The sequence below is a fragment of the Channa argus genome, chromosome 17 (genome assembly GCF_033026475.1).
Source record: "Channa argus isolate prfri chromosome 17, Channa argus male v1.0, whole genome shotgun sequence".
NCBI lineage: Eukaryota > Metazoa > Chordata > Actinopteri > Anabantiformes > Channidae > Channa > Channa argus.
Window position 1 is genome coordinate 7,147,273 of NC_090213.1, and position 22,057 is coordinate 7,169,329.

General features: G+C 36.4%; 1 protein-coding gene across 1 annotated transcript in view; it reads right to left on the reverse strand.

Annotated features, from left to right (window-relative positions):
- Positions 1-22,057, reverse strand: part of rngtt (RNA guanylyltransferase and 5'-phosphatase) — an 80,516-nt gene that overhangs the window by 15,789 nt on the left and 42,670 nt on the right. The window contains exons 12-13 of the mRNA XM_067482230.1: positions 12,812-12,880; positions 269-369 (exon numbers count right to left, since the gene is read on the reverse strand). Coding sequence (XP_067338331.1) covers positions 269-369; positions 12,812-12,880 — 170 coding nt within the window. The remainder of the gene's footprint in view (positions 1-268; positions 370-12,811; positions 12,881-22,057) is intronic.

A 22,057-nucleotide genomic window follows, 5' to 3' on the forward strand; every position in this document is an offset into this window, starting at 1 on the left:
GAAAGGAATAAACCTATTCACAATGTAGCAGTGTTATTGTATAGAAAATTGAACCCTAAGGCAAAGAGGAAACGCAAGAATAAAAAAAGTCATAAAACAGAAAAGACGGTGCCAAAGAAATTCAGTGAATTTCTTTGAAAGGCAGGCTTTTCATACTGACACTAGGTGTGTGTGAAAGTGGATGTCTCAGTGTACTCCAGTATGTCACAAAATGATAGGTGCTATTAGATTCATCAGGCAGAGCATTTCCCTGGCAACAGTGACTTACCCTTCTCCTCCAACTTTGGTGATCTTAAGGCGAAAGTCCACGGAGTTGAGATTGGGGGGCTTCCACTTGAGGATGTCATCACATCTCCCGGCTTTGTATTTCTGTAGGGACACCCAATTACCCCCCCAAAAAATTACAATATGGAAATTGTGCTGGGGTAAATTCATATGAACACTGCTTTCAGGGGAAAAGGGATGACACTGTGTTTCTTTGAGTAGTTATTCATTTTCGTCAACTCTTAAACACTGCAGACTTAATGCTCGAGTAATTTGTGAGCTGAGCATAATTTTTAAGCAGCTGTCACATTTAATGAGCTGAAACCCCTCATACAAATTAGGCTCTATTATGATACACTGTTGGTATGTAGAGCAGCAAGATGTGGAAATGAATAGACCTTGGGTTAAAAATTAGTCTCTGGGGATCAACAGCATCATAAAATGCAAACAAGGTTCTTGCAAAAACAGAGAGCTAATTAAAGAATTTTAATAAAGTTCTCCACATTTGAAATGAAATGCCTAAGTGGAAAATTGCATCGGAGGAGCATAAGAATATACATGTATATACACAATAAAGGCTGAGAAAATATTTTTCAACATGATTAAAATGTTCACGCATCACAGCAAGTGTCCTGAAACATGAGGAATGTAAAGTCATGATGGATGGAGGTGGGAACAGATGACCAGATTCAGTCACTGTCAGGTTGCCCGGTAACAGGCGTCTAATCCAAGGAAATGTGTGGAAAACAGACAGGATTCCTCAGGAGGACCTGCGCTGTCGCAGTTCCTGGCTCCACCTACGTGTAGCCCTATGGTAAGACTTAAAAAAAACTTTAAATCATCATGGGCAGAGAAAGAAATAAGACAGTACCACTACTTGTCAGAAAATCTAGCCTACACCTCCATAGTCACAAGGCTTATTTTCTGACTTTGGCAAGCTAATGAGCCCACTGAATAGCATGAAAATCTTGCAGCCTGACACAGCTTCCCTTATGATTATTGATCAATCCAAGTTCAAGTCAAGTACTCCTAGAAATTATACTTGCACTATATATATGACTCTGTAGAACACATATTCTGTCCAATGTTATGGTTCAGTGTTATTGCTATAAGAAGGAAGGAAGAAGGGGAAACTTTTTAGACGTTATTGATTAAATATGTATTTGACACACTGAAATGACACCTTTGACCCTCTAAAGCTGATTTTACTCTTTTCATGAGCTACTAAAGCCACAGTAGGTATGTTTTTTTGCCTTTATTTTTAGTAGGAATATATCCTAAAGATGTTATTGTGAAAAAGTGTCAACAACTTCCGTGATACTCACAAAATAGCAATGGTAGCAGTATGCAACTGTAAGTTGCATATTATAACTTTAATCTGAATACAAAACGTTCTGGTTTATAAATTTTATGTTGATACAGCATAAATTATTAATGTAAATATATTTCCAATGTAACTGGGAAGAGTGAAGTCTTGAACTGACATGAACTGATTAGCTAGAAAGATGATGCATCAGTGTTGATACTACAGTGAACTACTACTCAGTCCACTCATGTTTGTACAGTGCTGTTACAGAGTGAAGTCTATTCTCTCATTAACATTTTATAGCAGGATACAGACAATGGCTTGCAAAGACTACTGAACCCAAAAAATATTCAGGTTTACGCCTCAGTAGCTTGTTCAGGCTGGTGTTTCTTATGCTAAATGGAGAAGCCAATAAGAACAATTTAGTATTATTATTATGAGAGAGTAAATACCATTCATGCCTTTGTTTTTGATGCGAATCATTAACTTTTTGGATTCTTCACTTTACAATGACTGGGACCTTGTTGTGTCTGTAGTATTTAACAGGGGATGTAACGTGCTGGCAGTGATTTGATTTGATACAGTCAGTACGGTTAACAGAGTAAGAATATTAATCCTTCTTAGGTATGCAAATTAACCAAAGATTTTCAAACATTTTTTGGTATCTTAGTTTTTCACATGTTATGTAGATTACATATTTGAGATATTCTCAATTTAAATCCTGCTTGGTTTCAAGCAAGAAGACCTCTGCTCTCTTAAAGATTATTAAGAAAAGAAAGTAAAAATCCTAATGTATTAACAATGAGGGCTAATAATATGAATTTGGATGAACTACAATTACACTTGTGGCCAGGCTACAAAATCATGTTTGAATGATATCCCAGTAAATTACATTTGTATCTTATGTGCGTATGACATGTTTTTATTTTTATTTTAGGAAATTTAACACTTCGACATTTTCAGGCAGCAGTCAAGAACTTTGACAGATTTGTGTGGGGTTCAAACCTTGCAGCATCTAGAGAAACACACACACACACACACACACACACACACACACACACACACACACACACACACACACACACACACACACACACACACACACACACACACACACACACACACACACACACACACACACACACACACACACACACACACACACACACACACACACACACACACACACACACACACACACAAGCAGCTGATAATGTGGGCTGCAACAGTAATGTAGCTTTGGGGAGTTAGTAATAATGTAATAGCATAAAACTCCAAGACTAAAACACATCAATAGAAAATTCTCTGCATCAAGGCTTCATTTAATCAATATAACTATATAACATTCACTGTATTTTGCACGGATGATTGACTGTGCAGATTAGAAAATGGAGGGAGAAAATAGTAAGGGCCAAAAGGAAGAGACAGCCCAAATCTTAAAAAATCTCTGTAACATACATACTAAAAGTGAACTAATCTACTACAATATCACAACTGAAATGCATCAGCATCTAAACAGAAAACAACCAGTCTACAGAGTGGAACCAACACGCTGTAAATCAATATGGCTGCTAGCTGGACTGTCCCAAAGTTATGTACATTATGTTCCCATAACATAACCACAGAGAACGTAATGCTGCAGTGAGTTTGTGAAACCCTGAGCTGATCTTTGCAAAATATCACCTGACACTCCTTCATTTGATAAACTTTTGCTTTGAACAATAAAAGTAAAAGAAAGTCTACGTAACAGAAAATATAAATTGCCAATCAATTTAAACTATGAATTGATCGAGTCAAGGGTGTGTTGACTTTGTCCTTTCAGGTGTAAAGTGAAGTGTGGGGTGTCCTCAATTGTCCATGGTGGAGCTCTGTGTGTGGGATGTGGCCTTCATGTGCCTTTGAAACAAGTGCACTCTACAAAGACTGTTCTTTGAGCAGCAAAAGAAGGCTTATGTCTCATTTGAAGAATCTAAGTACATCTTTTCTTCTGAATGTGGGGGTGTACAAAAGGTCTCCAATGCAGTTAGTTATGCTATACTGCACAGACATCCAAATAACCTCTTGTGATATGAGTGATTCCAGTTTTCTAGCTCTAGTGTGAGGCATTTATTGTAAAGCCCTCTACAACTCCTGATGAAATTACTTAAAACATGAGCTGAATAAAGGAGAAATAGAAACTTCTAAAGAGCTGATCTGTGCTGTGACAGGCAGAAATGTTGTGTGATCTAGCTTTATTGTGATGAAATGACTAGATACATACAAACCTAACAACCAGGCCTTTAAAAATACAAAAAAGAAATAAATCAGGATTTGTTGAAGCTTGTTTATAACCATGCAGGCTAAAAGTTGAAATTTGCTTTAAATGAATCAAAGCAAGCAGAACCATAGCAACCTCCACATAAAAACCCAATCAGACTACAGATTAAATGAAGAAGCGGCCTTCAAATTCATTCCTAGCACTCACACTTTCATTACTATTGTTAGTCTTGTCAATAAGTGGCTGCACATACAAAACAAGAGCTTTATTTTTGATGCAGAAAACACACCTTCAAACCTGACCTTGCATTCAGGAACACATCTCTCATCTATCAAATTCATTTTCATGCAATGATGTTTCTATTGCATATTAACTGCCTGCTGTTTCAAGTCAGAAATGCTGTGGCTGTCAAGCTGAGTAGAGAAAAACTGAGGGAGGTATACACTTTAAAAGAGTGGCTGTATGGCTTCCTCGAAAAAAATAAAATAAAAATGATTGTAATTCAAGGACAGCAAATAAGTTACGTGAAAAGTGTAAATACAACCCTTTCAGCAAACAGACATTAAAAGCAAGCTGGCAGATATTTCCCATCTCAATACTCAACAACTGAAGTTTCATAAAAATGGGTTGTTCAAGTGAAAACCGTTAGGTGAGTGACTGGTACTTTTAACAAAACAAAACACATGTGAAATAACATTAGGTGTTGTGGCATGCAATTATTAAAAATAACTACTTACAGTAGGCTACATGTTTTACTCATGGTCGGTCTCAATTTTGTTCATTATTTACAGTTTTTAAAGAAAAATATTTTTTAAAGTAGTTTATTCCATTTGCTCTGCCTACCTTCCTTTTTGGATTACTGGATTGTTATACTCATAATTCCGTAAAAAAAAGTGAGACGTGTGCCGGCTTTCAATCCCAGCATTACATGACTTCAGGCAGCATTAGCAGTCAGCAAGCATTGGGTGGCTGACAATGCAGTTTTCCTTTCCTGCTAAAACTAAATCTTTTTGGGGACTAAGGTAAAAATTGAATGTAGTCCACAAAACTGCCACCTAAAACTTTATAACTTCCTTAAAAAACTGCATAAAAAAGCCCAAAAAAGCAGGACACAAAATGCAACACACAAGATACGCCTACAATATTATCATAAGCAAAAATGGCACTTTTAAGCTCCTTTAGAAACCCAGAGATTTTGAATAATAAGACAGGCAAAAACAACCGTGAAATATTCTTTACAGTGTCTGACAGGTTATCAGACAAGCACCATCAGGGATGCTATTCTGATTAAGCTACGATTGACATGAGTTAGGCTGTAAGACCAAATGGTAGTTCTTACCTAATGTCAATAGAGAGAAATAAATAACCTAGCAGGAGGGAAACCACATGAGAATTTAGGGAAAGAACAGCGAACAGACAACGTGACAAGTTATTGAATGGCTGCAGATCAGAGATGTGTTACCCTTTCAAAGTCCAGAAACAACCAGGGTGTTTTTGATCTAGTACAATCCATATTTCCACAGGAAAACAAATGGGTCCCTGTCATTGTCACTGTGCCTCAAAGTATGTGGAGGAAAAACAACACAGAAAATAACTTAAAAATACGACTAAAATCCAGACTTGCTTCTTTCTAGAGTCTGTACAAAATTAAAGTTGTGTTAGTTCTTTTTAAACACACACACTGTTTAAGGATTAATATTGAAATAATAATAATTTTGTTTTAAATACAATACTTGCCTCTTGGTCCTGACCCTAGCCATACATAATACATTGGAGTTTAAAAAGACTAAGGGTCTACAGGGATGTTAAAAACTTGACGCAGGGCAGAGACACCCCAAGCCAACAGAGAGCTTAGGCCAACGAAGGTGGACTCACAACACTTTTATCTGGGCCAACAGGTGGTGCCAGAACACACTCTAAATAATACAGCCAGTAGTCATCAATGACAAAAGCAAAAGCGTAAGACCCAGTAGTGCAAATGAAATCTACAGAGAAAGGAGCATTTGCTTACAATTTTAACACAAACTCTCACTCACCACAGACGGTTTAAGATTTAAAATTAAAAGAAAAGATTGTGCCCTTTTAATTTGTTTGCCTGCTTTTGCTGCTTGGTTTTTCTCGTCATGAACTGATTTGCCAATCAGAGTGGTCTCTCTCACCAGTGGAGAGCAACACTAATTAGACACGCTGAATTGACTGAAGAGCTGCTGAATAGTTCCAAGGATGCGATAAACAGCACCAAAACTGGGAATCACAGCATATATCTAAATACACACCAGTGCAATATAAAAGGTGGTTCTAATGTTTCAGTCCCTTCATTCATTCAAAAACTAGCTTCACATCGAAATAAATATTGAACCTTCCAACTGTTGTGACAAGTAACTTAGGTAAAACAAAATATTTGAAGTACAATTACTCAAAAAAAATACAGTAAACGTCTGAAGGACTATATTTGCATGCATGAAAATGTAATAACAGATACAATTAATGAAAAATGATAAGAACATATACATAATAAACAACAGCATAAAATGTTTGAATATCTAATTCTCTAAAAGGAAAGAAAGCTTCCTGCAGGGTAAGTATGAAGATAAGCCCTCTGATTACACAGTTTTCCAAAGTTTCATTTCAATAACAGCTTTTTGCTTTGAGGCAGACTTATTGTTTAAGTGAACTGCGGATTACAGACAAAAGGCTGGACAAGTCCAATAACCCGGTTCCCCACAGAAAAACTCCCTCCCTCTGGTGCAGTTCAGACAGACTGGTTCATTTCTTTGAGAATCACATTGTGTGATTGTGTTTTGTCTAAAGGTTTGTGGTGTGAATGAGTTAAACGTTGCCATGGTATAAAAGATTTGTCTCAGAATAAACAGGGTTGAGGGCTACAGGGGCGGGGGAAGTTAAGGAGCAAATCTTGAGCTAAATGGTCTGCAGATGTGACACATACATAATCTGAGCAATAGCCCACATAAAATGATTATACTGATTTATGAACCATATAAAATGTGCAATAACCAATGATGTGGCCTCACAAAGTCACATATCTGTCTCAGATAATCACAATATGATTCAACTTCACTGGGTCCACAATTGATATGAATCACATCTTCTGTGCTGACTTTAGTTTTTCAGTAGAGCCGAAATGTTTCAAGTGAAGAGAGAACAACATTTGTTCTTTGTATTGTTTGTACAGATATCACCATCTGGAGTGCTTGCCCATAAGCAATTCCGCCATCTGCGGCAATGATTCCGTTTTAAATTCAAAATCTTTTTGCTGTTACCTAAACAAAGAAAACATATTCAAGGGCACCATGTGTTGAACAAGATAACACACCCAGTTACTTTGAGCGGCTGCAGTGGCAACCTTTGTACTAATATAAATGAACATTCACAGCAGTAAGACCCTGCCAAGATTAACCCTGGGACCACCTTAATCCCATTCACACAAGAGGAGATTAACAATGCACTGCTTGGTGTCGAAAAAAAATTAACGACTTTAGAAAAGAATCTCAATGTGAGGCCATCTTACTAACCCTCTACACAAATTAATGGAAGCCTGTACGTGTTGTTGCATTTGGTGTAAACTGCTGTGAATAGGCCTTTAATAAATGAATAATGAGTTTGTAAAATAAAACCTTGTGTTGAAGCAAAAACCGGTGTTCTGTGCTATATGGCTTTGGGGTAATTTCACACTACATCAAGAATATTTTTCCTCTCTCAAATACAGGGTACTGTGTGTGATATGGAAAGTTAAACAGAGCCTCAAAATGCATTTATGCTCAATAGATGTATATAAAGTCCTTATTTTCTCTTAAATGAATATTGCTCCTCTACTTACATTATACTTCAACAATAAAAGCTAAATGCTAACAATGAAAATGTTGATATGCTGATGTTTAGTGGGAATGGTAATGTTCACAATCTTGGTTTACTGTGTTAGTGTGACAACATTCAATAATAAGCAGTAAAAAAAAAAAGGGACAAACAAAGGCAAAGACATGGTCAGGTGAAAGGTACATGTAGTTGTTCTAAGGAAGTTACTTATTGCAGTTTGCCTTCTTGTCAACACCAATAGCAGGAGGAGGAGTAGTGACACACAGCTCATGAAGGCAACTAAAGGTGGCATCTGAAAACCCCCATTTTTTACCACAAGATCAATACAGATGTGATGCATTTCTGAGGTCAATTGACAATCAACCAATCTTACTTAGATATAATAGAAAAAATAAATCTCTCATAACCCTATAAATGTCCTGTTTCACATTTTGAGGTTTTCTTAACAATCACAATAATTCAGAGACAGCTGTCAGTGTGTTCATTAAAAAATATAGGCTCTAAAAACTGGCCTATTTCAAAACCAATTTCTCTCAACCTTGCCATTCTGGGCACACTTTTTCAATTCTGTCCTAAAACATTAGCCAGGTACGAATACTGTACGATCACTAAGATATGGCTCAGTTGCTGTAGTAATTCTTTCTGTTCATACTGGCCACAGAGAGATCACTTCCTAAAACAGTGTAAAAGATGGTTATAAGGGCCAACATCCACAGCCCTTGTTCTGTATTGAGATGTAAAGTATAAGAATGTGTATTTAAAGCAAACAATACACAAAGCCTGACATGAAAATATGCTTCTAAGTAAGAAATAGAAAGCCTTGGCTGGATCGGGACAAACAGATTCTCTACAACACGTTAGCTTTCATTGCTCAGCATCCTTCCCAAATGTCGGCTTACTGTATTTACATAGGCTGGCAAATTAAGGAGATCCCAGACAGGAGCCACAATGTCAATCATTAATTCAACCTAAAGGTCAGAGAAGGATATGCATTCTCAATTTATTCAGTAAATTACACTGTGACAAATGTATTCCTTTATATACCGGGTCACCAGAATGATGTGGGTGATGTGAAAATGGACAGCTCATTATTGGTGATTGGCTTTCAGTGTATCCACTAGATAAAACAGATTAGGTGAAAAGCAGTATACCGCACAATCACAAAACTATATTTACTGTATTTTCTACTCTATGTATTTATGCAGTTTTTCCTAACATTCAATTTAAACTTAAATAAAGCACAAAGTAAGCTTGTCCCCTATATCTGGCTCCATCTTTAATTCATCCCTGTCAATTCTTGATACCTTCTTGGAAAGTACTTGTAATATTTGAGTGTCACTTATTACTGTGGTGCATTAACTGCACTGGTATTTGGTTATTATAACAAATTAAATTTATCACATTACGTCCTTCCACTTTAGGTGATTTTATTAAAAGGAATTGTGTTTGCAATGGTAGAATGCTAAAAGCAAGACCTAGACACTGCAACATATACAAAGAGTGAAGAGCTCAACAGACAGCAAATGGATGTCACTAGTGTTTGCATTTTTTGTGAAATGTTGTGTGTCACCCTTCCATCAGCAGGCCTCTCACTGGTAATGAAAGTGCAAGTAGAACCTGTTGTGATGTTACCCAGGCCTCTGTCACACAGCTGTTTTCATTAGCCAAGTGGGGTGAGATTCATGGGAATATTTTGGTTTATCACAAAAGTCAATTAATTTTTTAGAAACATTAATCTATGGCATATTTATAGAGCAAAAGTCTGTTTTATTGTTTAACGCAGATACTGCATTAAAAAGTAAAACAAGACATTGTTACATAATATTTTGTCTTGTAATTTCACATCAGATGGCCGACTATTTGCATCATCATTTAACCACATTAGACTTGCCAGTTCTTCATACGTGCACCATTTGTTTGAGCGGCTGTGCAGACAGGAACCAGCTGCTGACATTCAAGAGTTTTCCTTCTTCCTTCTGTTAGATTTATGAAACTGCTGAACATCTAAACAAGAGTTGATCTGATCACAAATCACACTGTACGCATACAGCCTAAATTGGACATGTTGAAAGATTCTGTCTATAGTGGCAAGTTCTGAAATTAACTGTGTATTGTGCACAGCCCTCCATCCAATTAAAAGGCGAGAATTCTAAAAGGGGAACGAAAAAACAAAACCATAAAACAAACAAACAAACAAAACACTCCTGTCAACAAAAATGGACAACATTTAGTCCATGCAATCACTTTTCTTGACAAAACATTTGCACATTTGTTGTGGCTTATTCTATTCTTGTTTGCTGAGTGGTGATCATTTTGAAACCGTTAAAGGCATCTTTCAAAACAAATCACAAATCCTTGTCCAAAGCTAATTCCTAATCCATTACTGGGTGCTGCTGCAGTTTCCTCAGCAGGTTCGATAAATGACACATGCATCCTAATATCCAGAGAGCCTCAAAGCTTTCCATTTTTCTAGGCCAAGTTTACAAGGCCATTCAAACTCACAACGGTGGACAATATGAGCTTAAATCAATGTCTGGCTGCATCAGAAGCAGGAACCCTTTTACTCCAAACCCAAAATCCATTTTCAGGTCAGAACTGTGTATAATGTGGAAATTCAATACAGCTGCCTAAAAATACTTTCAAAAACATCTCTCATAATGTGCTGCTCAAAAAGGAAACCAGTAATCGCACCCAATTTTTTACATAATTATTTTCTCCTTCCCCAAACATGCTAAACAGGATAATTTTTCCTACTACTGTATAAATTATAAATCAACTGTAGAAATAAGAAACTAATTTGCACCTTTCTTTCTTGGGGATAGAAATGCAATAAAGACTTTCACATAAAACTACCAAAATCCAATTTTAAAACCCAAAAACATGAAAAAAAGAGGTTGAGTGAGTGTCAGGAAAACTAAGCACCAACAAAAGTTAGATATTTACATTGCAGTTTTCATCAAGGCAGTGACGCATCCATTAACCATCCTCAAAAAGATGTCTGCTTAGAAATTTTGTTAATGTTGGAGAGAAGACAAAGTGCAGCTGTGTAATATTGCATCTGCCAAATTTCATTACCTGTTCTCTTGACAACTATAGCTAGCTAAAGGCTGTAGCTACAGTTATACACAGTATGATAATTACTTTACAGAGAATAACTAAATACAGGAATGAGTAAAATCTCATTCCTGAAAACCTAATGAGTAAGGGTCTGCAGATTGACAAACAAAAACAAAGCACAAAAAGCAAAAAAAAAAAAAAAAAACAACAACAACAACAACAACAACAACCTGCGCCATTATGAGATTACACCAAACTGTGAAATCAGATGGACAAGGATGAGACAACCCCTACTTGTTATGTAACTTTTGTAAAAGGTTTATGCATTTCAGCCAGATGGGGAGCAAGCCAGGATGTTGGAATGTGTACTGGATGTGTAACCCTGCGAACTTTTAAGTCAAACACAAGTTATCTGTGGTAAAGCTAAGCTGCTTCCAGGTATATTTGAATGAATGAATGAATGAATGAATGAATGAATGAATGAATGAATGAATGAATGAATCAATCAATCAATCAATCAATCAATCAGTCTTTGTTAGGACACATAGACACTATCCTACTGCTCTAAATCATGCAGCTGAAGTCTGGTTCTTCCCCTTTCAGGTTTACACTCCAGTTTACACACTGCTGTGTAACTCCTGTGTGGCTGTTTATGTTACCAAAGGCCATGGTTGAGTAGCTACAGTACAGCCACAGTGTGTAAGAAAATATGCATTATTCATTAGATTGTGTTCCCATTGGCTAGGTGTGAACATGACTGCACACCAATCTGAGTAGGGACTCATGAATAACACAAATTTTATTTTAATAGCATCCAAAACAGGTGTTGGATGACAGAGAGGCATCTAGGTTGTTTGTGGAGATAGATTTAGATAAATCTAAACAAGTATGGATGATAAACTGTGAAGGATGTGTTTAAAATACACACAATATTTGAAAAAAAAAAATGCATCAACAGCCATAGTACCAGCTCTTTAAATACTGTTAGATTAACACTATATATTAATGCAAGAGAAGCTTTGTTGACACGAATACTAATATACATTTCTAATATAATAAAAGTGCCAAAAGTTTTTTCGTATAGGCCTTTATCAAAATACATTTAATTCTATGCTAGTAGGATATACAGTTCTTATGGGCACAGTTCTGTATCTTGCTTAAGCTGAATCCTTTGGCCCATCTGACTATGTGCTGGTACAGAAATAAAACCATAAATCACAAAACATTATTGGTGGTAAATTCTTGTGTTTTAGGATTAGCATCAGCATCATTTAGCATTAGCATCAATGATCAATGTGTGTGGAGGCTGTCCAGTTACATGTCATCCCAAAACATGGTACTGCGTTTGCCGCTTGCAATGTCAAGATCCAAGCAAGTCAACACATAATGAAGTGAGTAAGACTGCGAAAAAAAATAGAAGTACAGAAGTCAGACTGATTCATATAGCTTCACGCAGGTGGAGAAACCTATACAGCAACTGCAACATAAAGCTGAAGATAATATGCAAAACCCTTGCTCAGGACAATGCAATCCTGAGTAGCAGAGTTCAAGCATTCAGGAAGCCACAATAGTGTACTGCAGCTTTAATGCACATCTTAAAATGTGTGCAATATTACTTGGGCTCGCAACAACATATGTGTCTTATTCCTTCATTGTTATGTGGAATAAAACATTTCATACTTTATACTACACAGGGGAACTTGTGCTGATGAGTCACAGGAGAAGTGGAATAGCAATAATGTCATAGATAAAAGTGATTTCCTGCTGTTCTAAGGTCAAATTAAAAAATATCTATTCTAATCAGAGCAGTTTATGTCATAACAAAAACTAGCATGTGCTTGATTTACAGCGCATTGTGTCCTAGAGAGAGGCCTGTGATGTAAATTTGTGTAGGGAGGAGGTTTTCTTTAAAACAACAAGGGACAAGGCTGATATATATAGAGTGAAAAATGGCAGGTGGTATTGACATGCTGTCTTCTTCTCGCGTAGGAGATTGGTAGAAGAAACAGCAGTGGCTGACAATCAACCTGTGACAACAAGTTAAGACTGAAAAATGACAGACATAACTGAATCATACATAGATGGAGTCTTACCCCACATGGCTGGAAGATTAGCCCATCAACTTCGTGGCTGACCTGGGATGTGAAGCTGCCTTCCAGGAGCTTAGGGGGGGAAGGGGAAAAAGAAAAAAAAAGACGAAAGAAATTCAGGCAACACTTTACAAGATGGGTAGCTTTACAGGCAGCAGCTTTAGCTTGAAATGCATACAATTGACATTCAGCATAAATTGCAGGCTTAGCCTTGAGAAATCCTGTTGTAACCACAGGCCTGATATCCTGTTTTCATCTATTTACCCTGAAATTAAGTACTAATCATTTTGATTGATAACTCATGACTGATAGATCAATATGTGTAACTTGACAGACCACGCTGATGAATACAAACAAACCATTAAGCACCTGATGAGTGGAAATAGTGGATTTTGTTTCTTCCATTAACACCAACCGCCAAGCACCCCGGTTTATCCAGAGAAACCTACGGCACTGTATTAGGCGAGGGATGTCTAGGGAACGTGACAGAACTACACTACAATAAAAGCGTATTTTCTACATAATGAAACCTCAATAGCCACAGTAACTGCAGCCAGGATATTAGAGGAACTAAAGAAGAGCTGAAATAACTGTACATTAAAGATGATAAGGCCTCAAGTTAAGAGGGCTTTTGCACCCTTCTTAAAATGTAAACTGAAGGGCAACCACTGGAAAAGTACAATTTAGCTTTATCATATTTAAATTCTTTGGCTAGAGATGTAAATATCTGGCTATTAATCACTACACTGAAGCACGGTGATTGTAGCATCATGCTATGGGGTTGCTTCTGGGGCCGACACAGAAAGCTGGTCCGAGTTGTGGCAAGATGAATGCAAGCCTTGAAGAAAGCCTTCAGAAGAGTGTACACGAGCTGAGGCTGGGCGACAGTGCACCGTTCAGCACAGCAATGACCTGAAGCATACATTCAAGAGAACACTGGAGTGGCTTTGGAAAATATCTGTGGAGAGACCTGAATATGGCTGTTCACAGATGCCATCCCATCTGATGGAGCTTGAGAGGATCTGCCAGAAAGAATGGGATAAACTTCACAAATCCAGGTGTGAGAAGCTTGAAGAGGCTTACTCAAGAAGTCTCAATGGTGTTATTGCCGCCAAAGGTGCTTCAACATGTAAGAGCAGATTTAAAGATCCTAACTGTTTTATAAGAGGAGATAATGAGAAGATGAGATATTTACATTTTTTACTTAGGTATATTTATTTACATTTAATTAATATACCAAATGCATTTATTAAAAATGTTTTGCCTTCTAAAACGATCTGTCATTGCACATTTTTGTGTGTAGAACTAGGGAAAATGTGTCATTTTATTCATATTTTTATTTCACATTAAGTTTTTAAGTTGTATATAGTTCATATTGCTCTCTTGTTGTTTGCTTGAGTGGTTATTGAAATGTATGTGTGTTTTTGTTTGTGTTAAACTGCTCCAAAGTAATTACCTTAACCTCCAACTATATTTTTTCAACTTAATTATTAAGTTGAAAAAAATATAGTTGGATTATATTACACACACATTTAAACTCAACCAGATTAATGGATACAGTAAAAATATGTAATGATCTGTTATGCACTGCTCACACTATACTTGTATTCATCCCTGCAGCAACCTATTAAACTAAAATGTCTACCTTATCCTAAGACTGTCTTGACAGAGTTATTATACATTATTGTATAGAGTCTATTGTGATGTTTCCTCCTTTCTATAGGTTATTATATTATCTGGGGAGCCAATGCGCATCCCATGTGCAGAGTTTTTCGATGACAATGCCACTAACATGAACTTGTATTATATTGTAGTAAACTTTTAAAATTGAAGGGGTCACTTTATGAAATGACTATATGTAAAAGGAAGTAAGGCTCAATGTTAGAAAGACCATGGTTGGGGTTTAATTCCAAAAACAGTGTGAGAAGTCAAAGGATGTACATTTTACAATGTCAAGAGTTCTGTGCAGCCAAGTATGAAAAGAAGACTGAGGCTTTTGTGTGCCTACACAGAAAAGAGACACAGTGAAGATGCCAGCCAAGGTTAGCTGGCTGCTCCATCTTCAGAGATATTGCAAATACAAAAGATGGGAAAGTTTATAATCAATGTTTTAACCCAAGATACAAGATGAAACCGTAACAGCGTGGTACATATTTCACACATATTACTTTTCACCAAAATAAAACTGCAAACTGTATATAATTTAAAGTGATGTTGTGTTTGTGCTGATAGATTACAAACCTGAAGTGAGTTTAAATTCACACTGCACTGGTAGATTGAGAAAACTGCAGCAGCTCCTTGAAATGTACTGAAGGAAATCAATCTACAAATGTTTCGTATGCCTTGAAAAATGTTTGACTGTAATGTAATACCAAATACTAAATCTAATATACGACTGCATATAAGTATACAAAGCAGAATCTGTTACAGTACAGTAACAGGCTGCAGAATGGCTGTTGATCATCAATAGCCAAGGTAATGATCAACAATGATCATCAATATAGTATGTACAGTATTGCAAAAATATGGATTAAACCCATCTTTAGGTACATATAATGTAATGGAAAATATGTACCTTTTAAGGAAGCATATTTTTACTTCTTTTAGTTCTGATTAATATTTTAGTGTCTTTCAGCACATTATTTTGGTTTTATGGCCCCCAACTTCAAGTCATGGCTGTTTCACTGCCAAATAAATAAAGGTAGGTCAAAACTATAAAATGATAACTGTAAAAGCTCTACAGTAATTTCAAGCAATAAGTTTCATTATCGTGTGCAGTCACATTCTTTACCTAATTAAACCTTTACAGATATTTTCTATTCTGCATGTTCATGCAGGGGGTAAATATACTTAGGCAAACAGGAAATGGCCTTGGTCAATAAAACAGAAAGCAAATGCATTAGTGCACTACAGTGGATATCAGGTATCATATTCAAGCCATCAAGATAAACTAAAGCAGAAAGCAATACATTTTAGCCATGCAATAAGGTACTGAAAAGTGAAACATTACACTTAGCTTGTTTTTCTTACTTTGTACCATATTGAACAATGGCTTGAAGAGCTTTAATTTTTGAATTAAATTTTTAATTCTCAATAGCAACAATTAAAGTGAAAATATACTTTTTGATTGTTTTTTGCAAATGTAATTTAAGTCAAATTAAACTTAAGAAACTGAAATGTATATCAGTAAGTATTCAGGGGTCACATGTCAAAGTGTCCTTGAGCAAGACACTGAACCCCAACTTAGTTGCTGCCGGGGGAGTGTGGGCCAGCTCCCCCATTGATGTGTGAATGTATGTGTGATTGTGAGTGTAAATGTGTGAAAAAGAAACAGTGTAAAGCGCTTAGAGTACCAATAAGCATTCAGGCCCCTGACACTCCCTATTGTGGTGAGGTACATCCTGTTTACTTTAATTACCATCTATTATCACATCTATTATTATTTAATAATTTAATGATTGCATTTTAATTAACAACGCCTGCATCTCATCACTCATTGTCCAACTCTGTTATTTCAATCAGCAGGCATGGACATCATAACTGCCTGTTGACAAGAAAATAGCAAAGCTTTCAAGCAATATGAAGACAGTCGACGATCAATAGAGCCAGGACACATTCACTACACAACAGATGATCATCATATTTCCTAAAGCTACTGGAGACAAAACAAATAATATTTATAGGGTCGTGACACACCAAGCTGACATCAAAGAACTAGCCCCATTAAAGTCCAACTGCTGCATGGGGCATGTTGGCTTCATCTGGGCCAACAAGTGGTGCTAGAAAACACCACAAAGATGAAAACCAATTAACCAGTAGCTCTGCATGTTCTGTGCTTCCCTGAGAGGAAGAAAAACCAAGAGAACTGCAGATATACAAACTATAAACAAAGCAGAGCTCGATTACCAACACTACTTTGGCTCACCACAGATTATTTAGAATTACTTCTAATCAAGGATATGTCTTATAAGTTATAACAACAGTACAAGTTGTATTGGTGCTGTTAAAACTGTGCTGTGGTCATGAACTCATCAGCCAATCAGAGTTATCTCAGTCACTGACGAATAGACACTGACAAGCACCAAAGGTGTGGGACACCTCAGAAAAGCCAAGGTGACAGATGCTCTACAACTGACCCACCATGGGGGATGGCTGTCTTTGTATGTCCTGGCCTTTAATCCAAGCGTGTAATGTAACGTACTCTAACTACATTTGTACCCAGTGTAAAGGTGACAAACCTTGTTACCAGATAACTAAACCTGAACCATGTATTTTGTCAAACATTACACAGTAACAATTGTGTCTACTTCAGCTGCCCAATGAATAACAGTTTATTGTAGGATAACACATTTAGTCTTTTTTGAAATTCTCTTTGAAATGTGCAGATCATATTTTTTGGCAATACAGAAAATCATGTTTTTTAATAAATGCTGATATAATATAACTGGCATGAACACCTCTGTCCTTAATTGGTGAAATCAAAAGAATTTTTTTAAAGTTGTGTACTGACATCCTAATAAACAGACTCTAGACACTTCAACTAGTTTAAATCCTTCAATATCTCATTCTTCTTTCATCCGTCTGCCTTTAAAAAAAACGATAACATCTTCGTGGGGCATGAGTTCTAACAGATTTTCCTTTCAAAGCCAATTCTTTAAAACATTTAACTGATATAATTCAATTAAATTAAATTCAATTCATCCTAATTTATATAGCTCCAATTTTACAACAAAGTCATCTCAATGAACTTTACATTTAATGTTTACATGTTTACATTTAATCCCTATATATTAGTCTATAATCCAACTGGCAACCAACGAAGTAACACCTAACTGGCAGCAGAAATGATTATGAATAACAAACAAAAAGGAGTTCCGTGCAATTCATTATTTCTCCACAGTGCTAGTAGTGGTCCACAATAATACAATAGATACCAAGCCAAAAGTACAGCTCATGTATTCATACAATTGTGACTTAGTTTTTCTATAATCATGACATCCATCAAAAAAAATCACTTCAGATGCTGATTTTGGCTTCAATGTCTGCTATCTGAAGCATTTGCTCGTGTCTGCCCTAAAATATCATGTGTCCATGTTTCACTACTGGATGATTTCACATTTCCACAAAAGACTGTGGTGCTAAACATCACTATTTCTCAGATTATATTTTCCAAAAAAGCAAGCCAACAGGCTTTAGAAGATTGCTGCATACATTTATCTAAAGCAACAGAAAACTGTTCACCCTCTCCTGCATCTGCGGAGAAAGCAGAGCAACATCAGTGCTCTCCAGAATGATGAATGAGTCACAGTAGATCACACAAAGCTTGACAATCATGCTGACATTGAGAAGGCAGATAGCCAGACTAAAAAGAACTGTTGCCTTTACGAGGGAATAGCATGTAGGCGGTAAGATCTGGGAGTTCCATTTCAGTTCTCTTGCCATCTTAGCACACCCACGCACAAGCAAAGAGAACCTTGGATAGAGAGATGAGCAGAAAGAAGACTTCCACTCACACATCCTATGTACAGTAAGGAAGTTCCTTGGAGCAATATTGCATAGAGGGAGCAGCAACCCTGCTTTCATGGTGAACCTCTTTAAGAAGGAAACACATAGCTTTGGCTAGTACAGTAGAGCTGAGTGGGCGGAGGCGAATAGCAAAGCCACATTAAGAGATCAAGCTTATATTGTAGACTCTAGAGCAGAGAAGGGACAACGGAACTGCTTAGGGAGACAAATCAACCACTAACATGCAAAGCAATGTCTTTCCCCTGAGCAGAATTAATGTCAGAGTGATTGAAGTCAGACAATTTTCCTCTCAGGGTTTCATGTTTGGGCTCATTTCACAAAAGGATACAGGGATGAATGATATTGAGCTGGGTAGCAGGCTGATAGCATTGAAATGAAATGAAGTTTACCATTTACCTTCTGTCTCTCATACTCTCAGGACTTTGAGGTGTATAATCCACATCCTGTAATGACCCTTGAGGCCAATTTGAGATTTGTGGAAGTGGGCTATGCATATAAATTTGAACTGATTTAATTTTTATTCATCTTTTATAGTTTGACTACTGTAATTTTGTCTTCATACAGTATTATATTTTTGTATTTACCTGCAAAAAAAGCACCGCATGTGGGGAAATAATAGCTTTGAACTTGACATATACATTAAATGAAAACATTCTGATGTGGTACTTTCTGCATCCAGAAAGTATTCACAGCCCTTAACATAACAAAATGTGGAAAAAGTTATTTCAAAATGGACTAAACTCATTATTTTCCTCAAAAATTCTGACAACATAAAAGAAGATTGTTTGAAATCTTTGCAAATTTATTACAAATGAATAAGTAAAATAATAAAATAAAATCACATGTACATAAGTATTTCCTGCCTTGTCACAACTATTTTGGGGAGCTTTTTTGCAGTACCTCTCAAGCTCCATCAGGTTGGATGGGAGCATTGGTACACAGCCATTTTCAGATCTCTGAAATCTGAAAATCTTTCTGATCATTTTTTACATTTTTATTAAATTTGAAAAGATTGCAAACAAACATCTTTCACGTTAACATTATAAGGTATTGTTTGTAGAATTGTCAGGAAAATAATGAATTTAATTAATTTTGGAATAAGGCTGTAATGTAAAATGTGAAAAAAGTTAAGTGCTGTTAATAATTTCTGGATACACTGTATACCTAAGATGCCATACACAGAGCTAACACCAATGGTGACAAGCTAGAAGACTGATATTTCATTTGACTATGAAGAATTTGCACACTAAATAAAAGAATGTAACCACGGCAAGGAGTGTTAATATTGAAAATACAGCAATGTACAAAAATACTTTGATTAATCCATTTATTGATATCTGCTCAGACTGATTTTTCAAAATACATTGGGTAAAAGCTCCAAAACAGCCACTAAATGAAAGCTGTAATGATAATATACAGAATAAACCACCATATTCAGGGTTAACATAAACTCTGAATGTGGAATGGAAAGTCAATGTGTTTTCAAGGACTTAAATTGCTTAGAAAAAAATAAAATAACTTTTCCATGACAACGGAGCAAATTACATTTCAAGTGAAAGATCATGTGACTCAATCAAAAGCTCCAGAAAAGCTGCTAAATGGAACCAATGACAGTCAGGCATGGAAAAGAAACCTGTTATTTGTTGTTTATTTGATATTATTTATTTATATATTTATATATTTATATATATATATATATATATATATATATATATATATATATATATATATATATATATATATATATATATATATATATATATATATATATATATATATATATATATATTTCCTATTTTATTTATTTTTTTATTTATTTTTAAATTGAATCAATAATTCACATCATCCATTAAAGATATTTTTCATCTCATGGTCTACTACTATACTATGCATACTGTAGGGAAGCAGTACAATGCAGCATGTTCTCATTAACGAAGCAATTCTGGGAGCCCTATCTTGTGAAATATCACAAGCTTTTCCCCAGCACACCTGGACTGATACTATGCACTTTCCAATTCTGAAACCTTTGTATTTTCCTGCTGTCGGCTCATCCTCATTGCTCTGTGGAGGTTTAGGTGCGGGGGCTGAATCAAAGGCAGAGAGGGTGGATTGATATTCCAGTCAGGCCATAGGGCTGTTGCTGGAGGCTCCTTTCAAGCCTAATGTGAATGGCCCCATGAAGCCAGTGCTGAGTTCCCCATTAAACAAAAAGCCCACATCGGAGTGTGCAGGCAGGGCTGCTAAACCACTGGCTGGCCCAGAGTCAAAAAATGGTTACATACTCTGGAGAATTAAAGGTCTTAGCAAATCTGTTATTTAGTGGATCATGGTTGTTTAAGGAGCAGTAAATCAAAATCAAACTTTTAGACATTCATTTGTGATGACAGGGAAAAGAGACAGATATTAATACTTGGAGGATTAAACCAATGAGGGATGGCATAAGACTAGAACAGACCAGGATGATGTGAAATAGTAAGGCACAGCGTGAAATTGAAATGCGGTATAAAAAGAACCTGTGGAAAAGTGGTCAGGTGTCTCAATGATTGAGTATCATTTACTAAGTTGCCCTTCTGTGAAATTAGGAAAGGGTAATAGCAAGTAATTGCGATACGGCACAGACTAAAGTATAATATAAAATACAATTTCAAAAAAAATCATTGACTTCACTAAAATGTATAAGCTGAGCCAATGCCTAGAGACACAGGGAGCTTTGGTATGAAAATGCTCTAGTTAGATGTTGCATTTGAATTTAGGTTTCAAGTTAATCAATATACATGTACACCCCCTTGCCATTTTATTGGGTACAACTATAAAATACATAATTAGAATGTTCAGTGGCATGGTCAGAAAAGTGGTATTTTAGCTATGTTTAAACAGTAAAGTGGTGCTGAATGGGTGTTAACACTGAAGGGCTGAGTACACCATGCTGTGCATTTCACTGCCCCACTGCAAACTGTAACCTCAATAATAACCACAGTAAAACTGATGCCTCTGTAAAAACTGCTACTTATAGTTGAGCTGTATTGAATTGGTTTTGATTTTACAAGTGTACCTTGTACTGTAAATTGGCAACTATATTGTCCATTATGACAAAGCGCGCTTCTAAAGACTTCGGGAAATTTCATTATTTTACAGGTTTTTATACAAAACACCTCAATGATATAAAATGTCATGTCCTTCATTTGAAACTCTAGTTTCCCGTCACATTTTGACACTTCAGCAATCTTCTAATAGCCTGCTCACTCATGTTATGTGCTACGCTGGGTAACCCTTGAGGGAAAAAAAATGCAGATACAACAACAACAATACAGGAGGCATGAGATGAGATGAGTTAGAGTAAATTTGAAAATCCCTAAACTTTGCTAAAGCACAGGTGCAAGTCATTCGATTTAGTCATTGGACAACAAATTGTAGCAAGTAAGTTAGAGCTTATATTAGCATTATGCCTCCAAGTGAGCTAAGAGGAGGGCAAGCAGATATATCACTAAACGCCAAACATGTAGAAGACCAAACACAGGCACCACAAAGGGTCAGACTTTGACATTAAAACAGCTGAAGAAGTACATCCACAGGTAGGTCACCTTCTGTTCAAGACAACGAGGGGAGACTTGTCCAAACAGAGACGATAACCTGTCTGCCTCTGTGTGTGTCTGTGGAGCAGAAAGTGCAGTGACAGGAAGGCAGACAGAACCAGGCTCCTTATCAGAATTTACAAGAAGTTTA